We start from the raw sequence: 19,247 nt of genomic DNA, 5'->3' as shown, positions 1-19,247 counted from the left end.
AACCAGGATACTCCTCTAAGAGCAAAAAGGGGGCACTATTAATAAATATCCTAGGACATGGCAGAAAAGAGCACTATCTTGGGTGACCAGGACTGAATCACCCTATGTAAAAGAACTGCAGGACAATGTAATTCCAAATCAGACTAACATAGAACACTGTTACATTCTAGTAAGGGGAGTGTAGCCTGTGACTACATTCTATGACCTTCAGCCCTCAAAGAAACCCTACACTGGCACAAATTAAAGCTACTGCCCTATTCCTTCTCACACGCATGCCCTACCACCACCACCCAGCCAGAAGTCAAATACTACCAAACCCTGCTACAGGCTGCCTGAAGTTCATGATGGAAAGGTTATCCACTTTATCTGAAAGACCTTAGGTAAGTGGTTATTACTCTGTGCCTCAAATTTACTCTAAAGACTATAATTCTTTATACTCACATGATTAAAAAACTAAATTAGGAATACTAAACAAATGAATGTTATTCTGCAAACGATGATCCAAAATGAATTTTTAATTTTGGCTTTGGTAGGTATCAGGATCAAAGACAGATGTGTGTTTTAGACACACATATATTAGCTTTAGACTAACATTAAAATTATTCAAAATTAAATTCTCTACCTGTATATCACTGACCAAGGATCTTTATATATTTAAAATTATACATGAGCACTAAAAGTTACCTATATAAGTGAAGAATATTGCCAAGTGTGGAAGACAAATATACTATGTCATTTGAATAGCGTGTATATTAAATTATAGGGTAAAACCTGCAAATCAATCATGACCAGAGATGGAATGAGAGGCATCCATGGAAGGGAGACGACTAAACAAGTCATGTAAGCTGCATCTCTGGTTCTTCAAATTGAGGAAAAGGACACTGACCCACCCACTTCCCTAGGGAGCTTAGGAGTCTGGAATAAAATAATGTGTAAGTTCTCAACTGTTTCTCTCCACACTAACAGGCCAGAGAGAGGACATACTTTCATTAGTGACATGGTTACTCTTAAGCTAGTGATTTGGGAGAAACTTAGGGAAAGTCCCAAGGCATCCATCTCAGGTGATTTTAATATTTGAAAATCACTGAAACAATATTTATAGAATCATTCTGCAAATAATAGAGCCCTATGCAAATGCAAAAGCTATTGTTTTGGCAAAGTACCAGGCACTGACAGCTCTTAAAAAGTTCCACCTTACCAGTAAATTTACAGTCTTTGTGGTATGGCCTGCACTGGACCCAATTGGTAAAAAAGATAGATAAGGAAGGGAAAAAGAAAAAGAAAAAGGAAAAAAAACAAACAAACTAAAATCCAAATAAAGCTAAACAAAAACAAAAACCCATAGCCCCCATTCAAAAGTCAGAAGTGTAAAACATACAAACCTAAAATCTTTGACGTCTGCATCAATCCCATTCTGCACTGGCAAACCATTCGTCTTGTCCATCACATCACCCTCCTCCTTCAAATCTCCTAGCTTATCTCCATCAAACGCACCCTTGTTCTTCTTGTCACCTTTGTCGTTTTCATCACTGTCTGCATCCCTTGGGCCCTGTTTAAAAAATAGCTTCAGCTTCACTAATCATCATCAACTAACAATAGCGGGCAACCACTGTGGACACCAGACTACACTAGATGCTAATTAGAACAGGATAGTGTCCGTGCCCTTTCAAGACATTACAATCTAATTAACAGACAACACAGAGGCAGGAACACTGCAGAGAGTCTTGCCAAATGGGGGAGACAGACATACAATTATGTTACAGAGTTTAGGACAGTCTTACCATGCCCAACGTCCCACCATCCCATTTTTTCCTCTCTACCCAAAGCCCAGCCACAACTTTACATCCCTTGGTCCCACTTCTCTACTTCCAAATCTAACTCTATATGATAGCACGACTCCTAGTAAGCCCCAGGTATGGCAGCTAACAGTATAGTTGGAAAGTGGTAGCCTAGGAAAAGAATTTCCTACTTTACCATTGCCTGTGTAAACTCCCTTACTTCTAAGTACTGAGCTAAGTGCAGTCTGACATCATTCCAGTTCAGTTATCTTCCACTTGGCCCTGGGACACATGCCCTGCCAATTTGCACCGCCCCAGCTCCGCTCTCTATCTCAGGCTTACTGCATCAATAATTCACCCATCATCAGGCTTTTTAAGCTTTCAAAACATGTTAAATCTAACTGTGAACTTCTTTCACCAAGATACTCTAAGATGTGCTTATCTTTCACTCTCTGCCAGTTCCCATACCAGATCATTTTGAGATTACGAGGAAGCCCCTTCAGCGGGATCGTTGCTGCAGCAGACTTTCTCTCTCAAGTGTTTCAAACTACAAAGACTGAAAGACTAGACCTAAAAGAACGGTTTTAGTGCTAAGCACATTGATGCCTTTTCTTCTAAGGAAATGAAGTCTACCCCCTCATAACCAACATATATGGTTAAACAATATATATGGTCCTAAGTTAAGACCTGTACATATAAAGCAAATGTGCCTTGATCTCCAAAAGGAAAAGAAGATTTGGTGGAGTGACTTGACACGGTTCACAGAACTTTGCAGAATCCTACCAAATGGTAAGTAATCTTTGCTGTTATAAAACGGGAGAGAAGCAACCTTGCTTGTCCTCACCACTGACTTCTAGGCAAAAGAAGAAACAAATAGACCTGGACTAAATTAAGCTCCTGTCAAAAAAGAACCAATGAGAGAAAAAGATGAGAGCTATGTCCCAGCATTTCCAGTCACTATAACCAAATTTCACTGGGATAGGGGAGGACCGGTAATGGAGGCTGGGGCAGCGATGCTCGTTTTGATCAGGCAGGCCCATGAATGCAAAATAAATGGATGTTTTCAGAGTAATTCCTGGTGATCTCTGGCCCAGAACAGGTAACTCATGAATCTTGACAGAAAGAGCTCTTAGAGCTTTCTTTCACCTGCCAGCTGAGAGTCCATTTTCCTTTCAAAATCATTCTCTGTTCAAGACACAGAAAAAAGATTTCATGGCTAATATGAACCAAAGAATACGTACAAGAAGGAACACAGAAAGGACATACAACTTCATTTCATGTGACATCCAAGACGGTAAACTACAGTTCTGGCAGCCACTGAGATATGACCTTCACAGTAGAGTCTTCAAAGTGTAAGACTAATATTGGTTCAAAAGGAGTGAATAACAGCCAATTAAGCACCATAGTGAGATCTCAAAGCACAGATGGGAATATAATAAGATTCTAAAGACATAAAGATCTTTCAAAACATCCAGAAACAATAACTCCCTCCTACTGCAAAGGTAAAATTGACAGAAACCATGTATTCATTTTCATATCCCCAGCACTGAATACAGTGCTTGGCAGAAGTTCAAAAAAAAAAATGTGAGAAAGTAAACTGATATGACCAAAAAATCCTGTAAAACTGAACTACTAAAATAAGAAGGATCCTCCCATTGTCTTTATCATAGGACTCTAGGAGATAGTGATACAGTCTAGATAACAAACAACTCAGCCTGAATGGGCCACTATTAATGTCAGTAACAAGAGTATTAGAAAGATCATGCCACTAACACACCGAAGTAACCTTCCATCAATCTATAAATCAAGTCACTGGCTCAGAACGAACAGTCCAGCTCCAATTTCTCATAAGCAGTACCAAAGGTTTGCAGGCAAAAATAGGAAGGAAATGGAACAAAGAAGCAGTAGGAAATGTCACCAACAAGCAAGAAAGCTGGTGACAGGGGAGATTCACTCACCAAATCAACACAGTAGTATCTCTCCTTGGTGACCCTTTAGAAGGCCTCCTGAGAAGCTGCTGGGCCTATCTCTAAGCTGACTACCATGGCCTGAAAACAGTCACTGATACTTAACTTTCTTAGTTATACTGCCAGTGGAAGATTTTCAAAGGAATCCCTAGGATGGGCTGTTTTTCACCCATATTGTACAGTCTACTCATATAAAATATAGCTCCCTGAGCTTTCTGCTCTGAGTAGGCTATAAATTCCTCAGAACCATAGGTTCCTTTGATTTGAAGGCAGGGGGCCCACGAGAAGCTTCCATTCCTTGATTTGGATGGTCACTGAGTGTATTCATTTTGTAGAAATACATGCAGATGAACATTTATGACTTAAACACTTTTCAGCAAACAGGTCACATTTCAATAATGAGTTTACTTAAGAGAAAAAAGTTCAGTGAGTTAACAGCAGTCCAAAATAAAAACGGTTGACACGTCTGATTTTTTAGCTATACCCAGAGTACAAGTGGGAAGACTTCTTCTCAAAAGTCTGCTATTAAAAGAGAATGCAGGGGCACCTGGGTGGCTCAACGGTTGAGCATCTGTCTTTGGTTCAGGGCATGATCCCGGAGTCCCAGGATCGAGTGCCGCATCGGGCTCTCTGCATGGAGCCAGTTTCTCCTCCCTCTTATGTCTCTGCCTCTCTCTGTGTGCCTCTCATGAATAAATAAAATCTTTACAAAAAAAAAAAAAAAAAGAGAGAGAGAATGCAGGGTTTAGGATTATAAAACTGGTCTCTTAGAAATGTGAACACCTAGAAAGAAAAGAACAGGAGTACATTATATGGGATTTTTACAGATGCTTTTAATATTTAAGATAAGGGTAGGTATTCATAGCTATGTGGTCTTTCAGAAAGAACTAATCCAGATTGCACAGAACCTAAATTCTATCTCAACTGCTAACACTAACTGGTCAGAGGACTTTGGACAGGTCAATAAACCTGAGTCTTGGTTTTCTCATCTATAGCACAGGCATAATTTTGTTTAAAGCAGAATAGTTATGAAATGATGCATATGCAAAGGATTTATGAAGTATAAATCACTTTATACAAAAGTAATATGATAATTAGCAAAAGCTAGGCACTGGGATGGTGTTTCTTGTATAATATTATCCAAGATATCAAGATTAAAACTCTTAAATGCCCCCCAATTAAGTGGTTTAACTCTAATATAAGTATACAGCCAATCTGGCCCTCCCAGGGACACTCATTTTCACAGTGCAGTGGCTGTATGATTAGTGTTGAACATCACTATCTTTAAAATTTACAAGTGTCTGGGCTCACACCCAGAGATTCTGATTTAATTGGTCTGTAGAAGCTCCCTCAAGTGTTATAAAAAGCTTCTCCTCAGCAACTCTAATAAGCACTCAAAATGAGAACCACTGTAATTAAGTCCAACATAAGCATCATAAAGGCAGGGTTTTTGTTTGGCTTTTTTGTCACACATTACCTAATACATAATAGTACTGAAAAGTCTATTATCTAAATAAAAGAAAAAACAAGGATTAATAGCAGCATCTTTTTATTGTGGGCTTCCTTTAAATGAATGTTAACCCAAACCTGCAGTCAAATATAAGCTCCAATGAGTACTCAAAATGCACGTAGCCCAGCCCAAGCAAAATCTCGAGAGGGGCCAAGAAGGATTCTGAGATGTCCTGTCTACACAGACATGCAAGACTATGCTCCACTGCGAGATACCAAAGAATTAGAGAGCAGATAGAGACAAGAACATTATATTGTGGAAATCAGAGTCCATCCATTTCTGGCTCAGCTTCCTCAAAAGCCTCACACAACAGGAGGAATATTTCAGAGAATATCTATTAAAATTCTGAATGAGTTAGAGGAATGAGAATTTCTCCTCTTACTGCAGTGATCTTACCACAAAGCTCCATGGAACAAGTCATATTCAATGAGATTAGTAATTTTCCTCCCTTCTTTCTAAAAAGGAGTATTTTGCATATTTGAAATGAGAACAAAGTTTGAATTGGGACCTACCATTTCCCTTCTAAGTCTCATTTTTTGCATCTATAAACTCATAGGGACAACAGTATCTACCACAAAGGGTTGTTTCAAGGATTCAATAAGGCAATTCATAAAGTGAAAATTTTTCTTAAAAAATTTTTAAAAGTACTTTATTCCATTTCACATTTTTCCCCCACTGCCGTTTTCAGACATATTCACCCTTCACTCTCCCAAAGCCTCAAAATTGCTAGATTTCTTATATCTCTCCCCCTGCAAAAAATCCTTCTGGCTCTGATCATTAGGCCACTTGTACCAGTGATTTTCCTGAGATGTGCAGAATTTAGCCACCATCAATTACTACATTTCATCAAATCAATTTATAAAACATATCATCATTTTATATACTGCTAAAATGGAAATACTGGCAATTAAACTATTATATATTACCATTTGAAAGATGAATCCCAATGAACAAAGTGGGGAGGTAGGTGTACACTCTAGAGACAGTGGAACACAGAATATACCAGGTACTGAGTACATGGATAAACTAATTCCTGGTATAGAGAAAAGAAGAGTGTCCCCTCTGCTGTGATAACCACCAGACTGGGGGGGGAGGTCCCACAAAAAACTATCGTGACCATGCAGAATGGCATCTGTTATTACAGAGATGAAAACAAAACAAGTTTTCTGAAAGTTCGTTGTTGCTTTAACTTTTTATTTAGTCAATAGTTAAAAGCTTGATACTACAAAGTAGAGCATGTAGATTCTTGTTCAAAGGAAGCTCAAATCTGAAGGGGCTCTATCCTTTTTTTTTTTTTTTTTTTTTTTTTTTTTAAGGGGCTCTATCCTATAGATGAAGTTTCTGAATGTGATCCATGGCCTCCTGGCAATTTAATCTCCCAAGAAAATTATGTATTTATCAAACTTCAGTATGCATGCAAATCACCTGAGGGTCTTGGGAATATGCAGGTTTTGATTAAATAGATCTGGGGTAGAGTCTGAAATTCTGAACTGATAATATATAATAAGCTCCCAGGTAGTGATAATGCTATTGTCCCAGAGACTTTGTGGAGCAAGATTCTGTGAGGTTTACAAAGCATTTTCATATATATTACACATCCATACGAGTTAGACTTTGTGGGTTTTTAATTATTCCATTTCACAGAGGAGAACATTAAGGTTCAGTTGAAATTCAAACCCCTGACTTCTAACTGCATTACACTGCACAAAATTGTTTTATGTTTTTTGGGTTTTTTTCCTGCACAAAGTTTTTAAACAAAATAAATTAAGTAGCAATGGTTACCTAAAACAAATACAGTGAAGATTAGAAAACCCAGTTATCAAATTTTGTGACCCAAACTAATTGCTAGAAGTATGCAAGCCTCCTCTAGGTCAGAAAGCAGCCAGTCTCTACACACAAGTAGAAAGGCCTATCAAAGGTAAAAATCTTAATAAAAAAAAAAAAGTAAAAATCTCTCCTCTTCAAGGTTAAGGTGATCTTCACCTAAATATGAAGTTTAAGTGGTCTTCTCATTTCCCTAGGCATCATAAACCAGAAAAGTAGACATTACAATCCACTCTTCTGACTGGGTAGACTTCCATCTATTTGAAGATTGGTTGGTATTCCAAAATATAAACAGTAGGGTTCTTCGACAGGATATTTCACTCAGTGGCCTCACAATACAGTAGTCACAGGTGGTTTTGTAACCATTCTGAACCATGCTTTGTTGAGGGGGGATTTTATTTATTCCAGAAGTAAATAAAGGATACGAAAAGAAAATTTTAAAGACTTGACTCTGACTGAACTGGTATTCTGAGTTTTCCCATTATTCTGAAACTGCTACTCTGAAGTTTTTGATTCATATGCAGAAAAGTACCAAATTTTACAGTGGGTGCTAAAAACAAAATACTCTGAGATTCTTATTGTCAGCTTGAAAGTACTCTCATCACAGAAGCCAAAAGTACTCAACCAAGTCCATTTGTACAATCAAAATGAACTTAAGAAAGCTCAGGAAAGCTAGACAAATACTTTCATTCAAGCTGTAACCAAGACACAACCCTACTGAAAGTGGAAAATCACTGTAGAATGAGTACATTACTTTAGTTCTAAAATATCTTTAACTGAAAGGTTATTAGAGTCTGAATTACCTGTCATCAGTATCCAAGAATGAATGGCCGCTTAAGTGCTTGCTTTGAGGTCTACATTCATTATACCATCAGAGATGATATTTTCAGCTCTTGGAATTAAAATGGAGCCTCTCCACAGTTTACTGGGGGTAGAACTACCCAAAGTGAAAATATGTGAGTGCTCTGACCCATAAACCACCAAATGCCACTCTTAGAACAATTATCTAAAAAGCAGTAGATATTCTCTCTTCCCTGACTTCTGAACTCTTTCAGTAACAGACTAGATTTAAAAAAAAAAAAAGGAGGGAGGGAGGGGTGGTTCACCTTTCCAAGAAAATGAATCCATACCATGACAACCAACAAGTTGACTCAGGTTTCCATGACCAGAGCTTCGGTCAAACTCATAATAACCAACAGGCAGAGCAAAGCCAGGCTGATAAAGTAGCTGATAAAAGTAGTTCACCAATCCTTAGGCCTCCATCCACCAAAAGACTACATATGCAGTGTGGTAGCCTGATGTCACCAGTCTTCCTGGATCACCCATTAGACACAATTCAAGTCAAAATATGCAATAGTATTTCATTACCCACAATCTGCCTTCTGAGAATTTGGAACACAGATTTGGAGAAGTTTCATTTATCTTTATGCAAACCTCAGAAGCTTGATAAATTACCTGATTGTGAGAGCTCAATTTTCTGACCTCTTAACTTTGAGATCTTAAATTCCTCTGGTGACAATACTGTACAAAAGCTAAAAATTACCAGTCTCTCAGGACAACTGGGAATTAATGCCATCTTTACAAAATTGAATACAAGACAATGAATGCAAAAGATAATGTTCTGTCATAAGATTAACTGATGAAGTAATTGCTTAAAAGAGGGAAGCAGGTAAAAATAATAATTCCATCCCAGCATTTTCTCTTTCTCCTAATTCCTATTATTTTTCTGCTTGCTTACAAACTTTACAGTAAGTAACCCGTGTGCCTCCTAGCTAATACCCAAGAATTAGAAACTGGTCACAAGCATGAGAGAGAATTCAAGGCAAGAGTCATACAGGTTTCAGCTCACCACACTGACAACTTACCTACCCACAATACCAACTTTTCTCCCACAGTAAATAACTAAAAGTTATACGCAGAAATTAGCAGGCAGCAGTTCCTCGGAGAAATCTGAACTCATGAGATGGGGAAAGTGTGAGGACAGAAAAAGAGGTGAACCAGAGTTAAGGTAAAAAAAAGAGAAGTAACACCATCCTTCCCTTGGGACAAGGAAATGCTAATTTTGCCGAATCCATTCCTCACCTCCAACAGGTAGATCTTATTCTTCCCAAGAAGTCTTTTGAGAAGGTTCAAATAAAGAAGGCATTTCCTACCTGATCCACAAGCCATTAAACCTAACCTATGTATCTGCAGGATCAAAAGACTCAGAAGCAATCAGGTCAGCTTTGGAATGACTAGTACTCAAGACTCAATACAAAAGCCCCAGTTCAGTCCCTTGATCATCCTAAGGGTCATGATAAAAATAAAATATCCTCTTCTGGCTAAATTCCTCACGCCAAATTTCTAGGTATGAAGCTGGGAGTAATCTAAAACATGTTATTAGAGAGTTAATTTTTTCTGGTTTTCTTGTGCAATTAAAAGCTCCAGCCACATGGCAAGTGTCAATGGCAGCTGAAGCATCATCTCTGGCAGGCCTAGAAAAAAGCTAACTCCATGTGAATTCTGGTTATCTTAAATGTCACCTGTTACCCTCATGCAAACCAAATCAACATTCATTTAATGTCCACTAACATATGAAGGAATTGTACTTGACACCTGAGGAAGCTGCACCAAGAATGAACTCTTGCTACCCTAAAGAAGTTTCAGGTAGAATGAGGAAAACAAGACCATGCCTCTGATATCTAGCAACAGATAGATACAGGACAATAAAAATACTGACAACAAAAGCTGTAAGGTAAGATAAGATAGTTATGGAGGCAAAATGATTAATATGATTTGGGGGAAAGAAGGCCTTTTTATAACTGCCAACAAACAGTATTGGCTGAAAAAGATTTCACAGAAAGGACTGTGAAAAGGTACAGAGCAAGCCAAGTCAGGGGGAAAGGAGGGAAGACAGATTCAGGCTGCCTCTTGTGGCCTCCTGGCTATCACCTGGAATATAAAATCAGGCACAGAACACAGAATGAGGATGCCTCAAATGGAAACGCATCACAAGACATCTAGGTCTAGAGAGTTGATGGCAAGAAAGAAGTAGTTTTGAGAAAGAAAGGCCATCGAAGATGCTTGAGGAAGACGGTTTAAGACTTAAAAGGGAAGAAGTTATGGACAGAGAAACTGCTTTGGCAACAATCGAGCATCAGAGAGGTAAAATGGAGATGAATAAAAAAAATTGCAGATCTAGAATTAAAAGAACTTTGAGTTTCCTGACAAGCCAGGTATATGCGAGGCAAAACTGTTCAAAGAGGGCCAGATCATCCCACAATAAAACAAAGCAAAGTAAGAATGATCCTACATACCCGATCCACTTTAAGGATTCTTGGGAATTGGCAAATCACCACTCTAAGATCTACTGCCTACTGACACCCCAGCTTCAGCTTTCTTATTTTAATTCCTTCTTTTTTTTTTTTGTTTTAAACTAAAAATGTCTTCTGATAGACCGATGAACTGAGAACTAGATTTCAATTCTACCTCACATTATTATCAATGTATCCCCCCAAAACACCATGTCTCTGGTTTTTAAAAGTTCAATTTGTATCTCCTATTGTGTTTCCTGGCATCTAATTGCAATAAAAGTGTTTTAAAATACACTGTAATTAGTGCTGTGAATATCTAAGGAAACTAAACAGGCATGTTTTGCTTTAGGGGAGGTAAAAAAAGAGAGATATAGGAACAAGTTCCTCAAGCCAACTTACAAATCCTCCTTTTCTTAGACAGGAATCGCCCGGGGATGAGCTCAACACATACTCCACCATGCTAACGCCTAGTCCCCCACTCTCCGATCGTGGGGACAGTACAGAATTGACCTCACTGTTCACATGGAAACTCTGACCAGGTCTTCTCTGCACCATGATTGGCTGGGAAACTGAATGATCTACAAAAAAGATACACAAGCATGATACAGTGCAGCCAGAGGCTCAAACAAATTATGAGTGATGTCTCATGGATAAACCAATGACTGGGAATCAGGAAGTCTGCCATGGTCAGGTGTGCCAAAACCTCCTGTTGTGTTTTTCCCTAAGTATAAAATTCTACATAAACTAAGGAAAACGGAACACACTCCTCATATATCCAGGACAGCAGAGCAATACAGCAGTTCGCATAACTGGTTTATCTAGCTACAGTGGATACCCTTTCAAGTAGCAGAATTTCTTTTTAATATATTTTATTGGTATTATTACTAAAACAAAATGTGATTTTACTGCCCTTTTTAAAACCAACAACATAATTTGATATTTTTGGATGACTCACTGTCATCTGAGGTTCCATTTTTACATTGCGCCGTAACACAGCACATCAGCTTTTGGATTTTCTCTTTCCTTCCTCCCTAGCCTCCATTCTTTCTTTCTGCTGTCAGTGTGTGCCTTTCAGGTTCTCCCCATCCCTCTTCAGGGGTAGTCTGTCAGAAAAGCATCCGTGCCCGGTGACTTGATTTGGCCCCAACCACATTTACAAATAGATCATCCCATACACAGTACACGGGGGGGGGGGGGGGGGGGGGGGGCAAGGGGAGGAAAAAGAAACATGGACTTCAAATGGCAGGCATGGATTTTCTGATTCCAAGTATGCTGACAGCAGTACAGAACAAGAAGTTATAGCTGAAATTATGGTCGTTTCAAATAAGACCACTCCCCTGTGGCTAACACTTCAATAAAATATTGAAGATTTGATTTTGTGTTAATTATGTTTTAATAAATTACATCATTATAAGCTCCTTCACGGCAATTATACTACAGGACAGGACACTGCTCGACATGCTTATGTCACTGATGTGAAATTCATGACTTGCCAATTGCTGAGGAAAGGAGCTCTAAGACAGGCATAAATCACAGTACAGATGCTAGATCTAGATTACCTGATGTTCCCCAGGCACTGTCTCGCCATTGATCACCCAGGAATATTCCTTTTGGTCCATCTTTGCTGGATTCATCTGTTTCCCAAAACTTTTTACCTGGCAAGAGCTGCTGCAAATTAAAAATAATAGACGCTTTTAAAGAATTCATAAAGGATGAAAGTACAGCAGTCAACACTTTCTTTTAGACAAGGGTACTGCAGATGCTCATGTGCCCTGAAGGTCTTTAATCACGGTGTTCTGACTACACAGACTGTGCTCAGAACACTACTGTTTATTTCGCAAAAGTCACAGAGAGGCCTAAGTCAAGGAGGGGCCACAGATCACCCCACCACAATAGAGACTCGGCTTAAATATCTAGAATTATTCTCTTAACCTATGCCAAGATTTTTAAGGGGGAGTAGGGCGGAAGGGGAGTGTTATTAGCTAAATGCTTGCTAAGAAGACTCCTTTTGAAAAGAAAGTACCTACAACTACTAAAACATTACTTCTGCCTACATGTGTACTAACTGGCCATACAAAGTTACTCAAGCTGGGGCATGAATTCAGACCCCAGCTATGGAACACTAGAGGCAAAACTCACCTCCTTTACACACAGAGATTGTGTTCACCAAAACCACTTTCATTACCAGAAAGAAAAAACAAACAAAGCTTCTCAACCACAACACTAATCTATTCCAAGATTTTGGAAAGACAGAAGAGCTATTTCCCCATTACTGGAAGGGAAATAAAATCTCCTAACCTCAGTTAATTTTACCAAAACTTAGTAATACCATTAAAGTGACTTCACAAAACATTCCATGCTTCACAGAAATGTACACACAATGAGCCCTAAACCAATATGAGAACTTTAAACAAGCTATGACCAAAGAAATGCAAAGTAATCGTCAAGTAAAACCCAGTACAGCTTGCACAAGACCAAAGCATTAATGACCAGGGTTATAAAGCGAAATTCCACTAGACTTCCATTATTTTTCATTCTGATCATCAGCTTTACTCACTAAAATGTCCTGGTCTGACATTCTGGTCTGACATTTAGCAAACATAGGTCTTTGAAGATGAGTATGGAAGTTATAAGCAATCAATTCCTAGCAACCCAAGCCTCTCTTGGGTTTATTCTCAGTTAACAGAGCTGGTCTGTTAACTTGAGGGAATGAGAGAGCCAAGGATAGGGAAAAAGGTGGCAGAGAGGGAGAGTTAAGCAGTGGGGTCAAGAAGTGAAGGACTAGACAACTTTTATGTGTCCTAGGATGAAGTGCCGAACTGTCCTGGGTCTCATCCTCTCCATACTAATGAAAGAAATAATTTTCAGGTTCTGGTGATTAGAAATATTGCTAATAAATACCTAGTATGATGCCCACCATATAGAAGGTTCTCAATAAATGTATTCAGTGGCATCACACCAAGGCAAAATTGCTGTAAATCAGAGAAGGGATACTGAAAATTAATGTGAATTACTCAAAGACAATTCAAGAATTCTTGTTTTTAAACTTTTTTTATTCTTTTGGTCTCAAAAATGCCTTCTCACACGATTACGAATATCTCCCTATTGGTTGTTATCTTTTCCAATTAAAACTGTAGTTTTTCTCCTGTATTTTGTAGGGAGTGTGTACAAGAAAGAATGCCGGCAGAAAGACACCTCACTTGGATAATTTTCATATTAATAGTGGATGTTCTCCATATAATAACGGAAAGATAGCTGAAGAGATCAAAATATATTCAGTATGGTGCTCATCCCTCTTCACACCGATTTGGAAATCTTCACTGAAAGTTCAAGGAAAAGGTGCTTCAGGGAACACCCTCCAGATGCAAATACAGGCTTACTGACTGAAAACAGCAGCCCTTTAACTAACTCAAGGCTTCAAAAGTCTTCTGGAATCCTGTCATCTTTCACTGTAGTTTGCCAGGCTAACACGCAAAGCCAGCAAAAGCAGGTAAACATGTAAACAAGGCAGGTTCCAGGCCAAATTCTCTCAAAAGGAAACAACAACACAACAAACATGTAAAAGGTGCTAAAAAGTGAAGACTCTACTTCAAAGTAGTAACAGATGTAACAAGTCTCAAAGAAAGACACACCAAAACCCCCAAGACCCTAGTAGAATACAAAAAGGCAACACTGTCTCCCATTATTAACCACTGCTATAAATATAAATCCCACACAGAGATTTATAGGAGCAGCCCCAAAGGTGCTAGAACTCCACATGTTGGGCAGTCAATTAGCTATTATCACTGAAAACAGCTTGGACTGAAAGGGCAAAGTGTGTACGAGATAAAGAAAAGGAGGTGGGAGGAAGGTGCTAGCATGCCAATTCTGGGAAGGGGAAAGGTGGAACCCATGGGCTGCCAAGAGTGCTCTGCGAATGGAAGAAAATTTAAATACTGACCCAAGGGATGTGGGCAAAGACAGAAGTAAACATAGCAAAGCTCTTCCAAATCTCTGGATCTTTCACAGAACCTAGTATTTCTCATTTTCCTCCAAAACATAACCATCTCCACCCCTCACCTGTGTGGTAAACAGCATCAGAAGGGACTCCTAATGACCTCTGCCTCCTGGTACTCATGCCCTTATATAATCCCCATCCCTTTATATCCCTTATTCTCTAAGAAATAACACATGGTAAGAGTGATAGCATGCCACTTTCAAGATATACAAAAAATTGACTACCCATCTTGTTTCTTTCCCTTGCCCTCTTGCTCTCATCTCATTTGCCCTCTTCCTTGCTCACTTTGACAAAGCTCACTGCTATGTTGTGACCTGCCATACAGAGAAGTTTACATAGCAATAAATAAATAAATAAATAAATAAATAAATAAATAAATAAATAAATAAATAAATAAAATAAGGAGAGATCATGGGTCATCAATTCATTAGGAACTGAGCCCCCCCCCCCCTCCCCCGGGGACCCACGGGTGGCTCAGCGGTTTGGCGCCTGCCTTCGGCCCAGGGCGCGATCCTGGAGTCCCGGGATCAAGTCCCGCATCGGGACTCCAGCATGGAGCCTGCTTCTCCCTCCTCCTTTGTCTCTGTCTCTCTCTATGTCGGAAGGAAGGAGGGAGGGAGGGAGGGAGGGAGGGAGGGAGGGAGGGAGGGAGGAAGGAAGGAAGGAAGGAAGGAAGGAAGGAAGGAAGGAAGGAAGGAAGGAAGGAAGGAAGGAGCTGAGCCCCCTTCCCCACCCCCATCCTCCAACCTGTGAGGAACTTACTCCTGACATCAATTTCCTGAGTGAGCCAGGAAGCTGACCCTTCCCTACCTGAACTCTTGAGAGGACTGCAGCCCCACCTGGAATCCTGAATGCAGCTTATCCCTGAAACAGAGATCTTCTGAAGCCATGACTGGGTTACGACCTACAGAAACTGTGAGGCATAAACAACTCTTTTTTTAAGGCACTAAATTTTTATGTAATCTGCTAGGTAGCAATAGGAACTAATACAGTTGTGAATACATTTGAATAGGGTTGTTTTGATAGTCTACACTGTTCTTTAAGAGTTTGTTTTTCTTGTTCTATTTCTTATATCTAAAATCCAAGTGCTTTTGAATTTGGGAAAAATTATATGCTTTCCATTTCATGTTCTCCCCTTGGTCTTATACCCTTTTCTGTATTAAAAAATGTGCTAACTTCTGCAAAATCAGACCAGCTTAGACATGTTAAGCTTACCAAAAACTAGTATAAGCTTACTAAAAACTAGTAGCAGTCACATATTCAAGGCAACTAAAATAAAGACATTAACTGTTCAAATCTGATCATAGTAAAAGAAGCTATAATCTACTGAATTACAAAATAAAGCAAAGTGATGATGAGTATCCAATTGTTATTTCAAATTCAATAGCAACCTCTCTGGAAGTAAAATTTCTATACAGTACTGGCTAAAACATACTGGTTCTCCAACCCACTGGCATCAGTCAACACCTGGAGTTGCCAAATCTTCACTCAAGCCACACCTAAATCGAATCACCAAAAGTGTAAATCCAACTATTGTATGAAAAGACAATTCCTGCTTACCCCATCAAGAACTTGGGGGAAAAAAAATTGTTCTTTGACAGGACCAAAAAGATCATAGCAGAAGTTTACAAAATTTACTTTAAAGAAAGATTAGACAATAAGAGGATTAAAAGACTGATGAGATTCTAAAGGAAGATAAATGAAATTAGGAATGGGTCCAACAAAAGCAAAAGAGACCCAGGGAGTCAGATGGAGGTAGTATGACCCAGTTGGCATATTTACGTAGAGGGCATATGATGCACAAACAAGTCTATCCTTATGAAAGCAATTAATGCACAAGCTAGATAGCAGCCTGATTACACTAACCACTAAAAACATCCAAGTAACTTCCTTGGCTCAGATTCTGCTTAGCAAGCAAACTTCTTAGGAGAACTTGGCTTCCTCCTGTTACCAAGCATGCTGATCACTGAACACAATTACCCTGTCCACTTGAGTTATTATTTCCCATCATAAATTAATAAACTACATTTTGGTTTTCATACAGAAGTCTCTTGTGGTTCTGTTAAGTGTAGATCAATCCCATAATCTAACCACCTCTTAATTAGTGATCAAAATCCCTTGCAAGACCTACAAACTGAGAACCAGGACTTGGGGAATCCCAGCATCCTCCCCAGCTATACAACAGACCTTGTACTCTTCCCTGTATTATTCCATTAAATGGTATTCCTAATTGCCCCAACCCCTCAATAGTGTCAGTTCTCAAATCTCTGGGAAAAAGACACAACACTATTTATCTCAGCTTGAAAAGAGGTATAGAAAGTAAAGAAATCAGTAAGCTTATTCATGAGGCTTCTGGAGAACGAGAAACCAAGCACTGGTTTACAAGCAATGTTAGCCACTGAGAAAACCTCTAAATTTTGCTTGGAAACACCTTTTCTCTTTTATTATCTAACAAAAGAGACAATACCCAAAGCCACACTTGCACTATCAATCACAACATTAACGCCCACTAAGAGCCCTTTAAACAGATGTGGAGACAATAAAGGGATTCTTATTTTAAGAAACAAAGTAGCAGTAAAACATATGCCAGTGCTCTGAAATCATTTTTAAAACCAAACTGATTTTAAATCCCAACTCAGAATTTAACCCCTCTCGGCCTCAGTTTTCTTACTATAAAATGAACTGTAGTGAACATTAAATGAAATCTCTGTTAAAAAACAGTAGAATGCTGAGCTCTGAGCAATCACTCAGAAAACCAGCTGCTACTATGACTTAAGAGCACTAGCCAATGAAATGCTCCTAGGTACTCAGCTAGCAGATGTGAGCACACCATCACCCAGGCCACTTCAGCATAAATCCTATAAAATTAAGAGCCATAACAAGAGCTAGGATTACAGTTTTGCAGAAATAAAGAGGCAAGAGTATTATTAAGGCCTGGACTTGTCTGACCACACCATCACTACTAATATTTGCACAGGAAAGTACCAGTGATGTTTTCTGATCTCAATCCTAAATGCACACTACAGCAAGTACTGTACTCAAGAGGAATAAAATAGCAGGTAACTGCTCACACACTCAACATAGGCTGCATAGAGCTATCTCTCAGAGCAGATATAGGCTTCCTAAAGAGTACTATTCACAGGGATGCATGCTACAGCCCTGCAGGCATGATCAGGTTTGATCATGTTACCTGGCAATGCAATCTTCCAACACAAGCTTAGTTTCATCACTGGAATGTAACCAATGCAGCAAATACCTGGTATTATTTTACCCAGGTGATAAGATACAGCACCCCCCCCCACCCAAATTTCTGAATCTCTTAGTACATATTCTGATTACATTCTTACTGCATTAGAAGAATTTGACATGAACTCAAAGAAAGAAACTCAGAACTGCCTGAAATAAAATATATAGTTGATAACCACTGACAATCACACCTTCTAGGCAGAGTTCTGATATATGACAACTGTGTAATTTTCAGAAATCCCTTCTCAAAATCTTAATGCCCTAGGGGTTCTACTTAGCCCCCTCATACCATAAAGGATTACTGTGATATCAAATACACAAAATGCTTTCATAAATACTATGAACTACACTCACAAGTCATTTAAAAAGCTTTAACAATAAACAGCTTAAATATAAAAGCATACATCAATATACTTTATAGGCCTTTTTTTTTTTTTTTTTTAAAGGTATACACCCATTCACTTTTAGGACAATTCTTTTGGAAAGAGTTTAGAAAACACATACATCAAGTGTCACATTCGTTCCTGATAATTTATCTCAACACAACAGTAAAAAGACAATTCAAAAGGAAAAAAACTCTACATTCAAAGTCTACGGGCAAAAACATTGGGAGAAGGTAAATGTCCACCTAGGTAGCTGTGGTACTACAATGCAAGCTCCCCCAACCAGCCACAATGACTATACAGAATGTTTACGAAAGAACACTAACTTTTAAAGGAAAAATACAAAATTGCATGTGCACCCTTCCCTTTTGAATCAAAATTGTAAAGAAAACTAAAAACTGAAATAGATGCTTATTGGTGTGGTGGCATTATGAATGACTTGTTACAAAATATAATATACTTCTATGATTTAGAATTTATTTTCTAATAAATAAAACTGAGATTATAGTAGTATGGAATTCCTTACAAATAAGACACCTTCTCTTAAACAGACACACTTGCACTTCAACCTAATTTCACATTAACAAAATCAGTGGCAATTTTAAGGAGAGAGCTCAGACCATATGTTTCAAATATTTCTAAGCAAGCAGATAATAACATCTAATCCACTCTGAAAACTGTAGTCTACGTAAGGAATGTTGAACATGTTCAAAGATTTAATCATAAGCCAGTTACTTTCTTAATTAAAAGTAAGTATAAAGAAGGTGGTGTTTGAATTTTTATTTTCTCTTCAAAGTTTAAGGAATAGGATCTTCTCAATTCACACTTCCCGTTTATATATCTACTAATTAAGGATGTGCCCTGCATTTTTTTAAACAGCTAGGCAATACTTATAAAGATTATTTTTAAATGTTAAAACACCTTTACTCTGCTTCATTTCATTCAAATCACAATAAAATAAAATTAAATTAAAATAAAATAAAATAAACCCAAAGAACCAATATTTGCTACAATTTTTTCACATTTTTCTACTGGCAGATTCAGAACCTGGCACCTAGTAATTATTGCTTAAGCTGTTCATCTAGGTGTCAAGATGCTCACTACTGAAAACAAATTTCCACATTAATGGTCTCGTAAGTAAATATCTCCCTCAGTTGAAATCTAATGTACTCCTTTTAAAAAAGAAAAGTTTAATACTTTGCATAATTATAATTATGCAGTATATAAAATTAACAGGTTTTATAAAAAA

The 19,247-nt window shown here is 38.4% G+C and overlaps 1 protein-coding gene and 1 long non-coding RNA gene across 24 annotated transcripts in view; one reads left to right on the top strand and one right to left on the bottom strand.

Annotated features, from left to right (window-relative positions):
- PUM1 (pumilio RNA binding family member 1) overlaps nt 1–19,247 on the bottom strand; it is a 134,435-nt gene that overhangs the window by 58,186 nt on the left and 57,002 nt on the right. For 11 of the 20 annotated variants that reach the window (XM_077898781.1, XM_077898783.1, XM_077898790.1 and 8 more), the window contains 3 exons: nt 11,932–12,040; nt 10,772–10,950; nt 1,383–1,549 (listed from right to left, as the gene is read on the bottom strand). The exons of 4 other annotated variants lie outside the window; for them this stretch is intronic. In XM_077898781.1, the coding sequence (XP_077754907.1) occupies nt 1,383–1,549; nt 10,772–10,950; nt 11,932–12,040 (455 nt within the window). The remainder of the gene's footprint in view (nt 1–1,382; nt 1,550–10,771; nt 10,951–11,931; nt 12,041–19,247) is intronic. 5 more of the 20 variants (XM_077898793.1, XM_077898794.1, XM_077898801.1 and 2 more) reach the window with 2 other exon arrangements.
- On the top strand, nt 161–14,962 carry LOC144314535 (uncharacterized). Of its 4 annotated transcripts, none has more exons than XR_013380424.1 (5): nt 161–380; nt 764–932; nt 2,504–2,567; nt 10,790–11,063; nt 13,531–14,962. It is a non-coding gene; the product is annotated as an uncharacterized LOC144314535 (long non-coding RNA). The 4 variants fall into 4 exon arrangements; XR_013380421.1 differs by having other exon boundaries at nt 2,238–2,567; nt 13,531–14,960; XR_013380422.1 differs by lacking the exon at nt 10,790–11,063 and having other exon boundaries at nt 2,238–2,567; nt 13,531–14,960.

The sequence above is a fragment of the Canis aureus genome, chromosome 5 (assembly GCF_053574225.1).
Source record: "Canis aureus isolate CA01 chromosome 5, VMU_Caureus_v.1.0, whole genome shotgun sequence".
In the NCBI taxonomy this organism is placed as follows: domain Eukaryota; kingdom Metazoa; phylum Chordata; class Mammalia; order Carnivora; family Canidae; genus Canis; species Canis aureus.
Note: the sequence above shows the minus strand (reverse complement) of the source record. Positions and strands in the feature narration are given on the sequence as shown.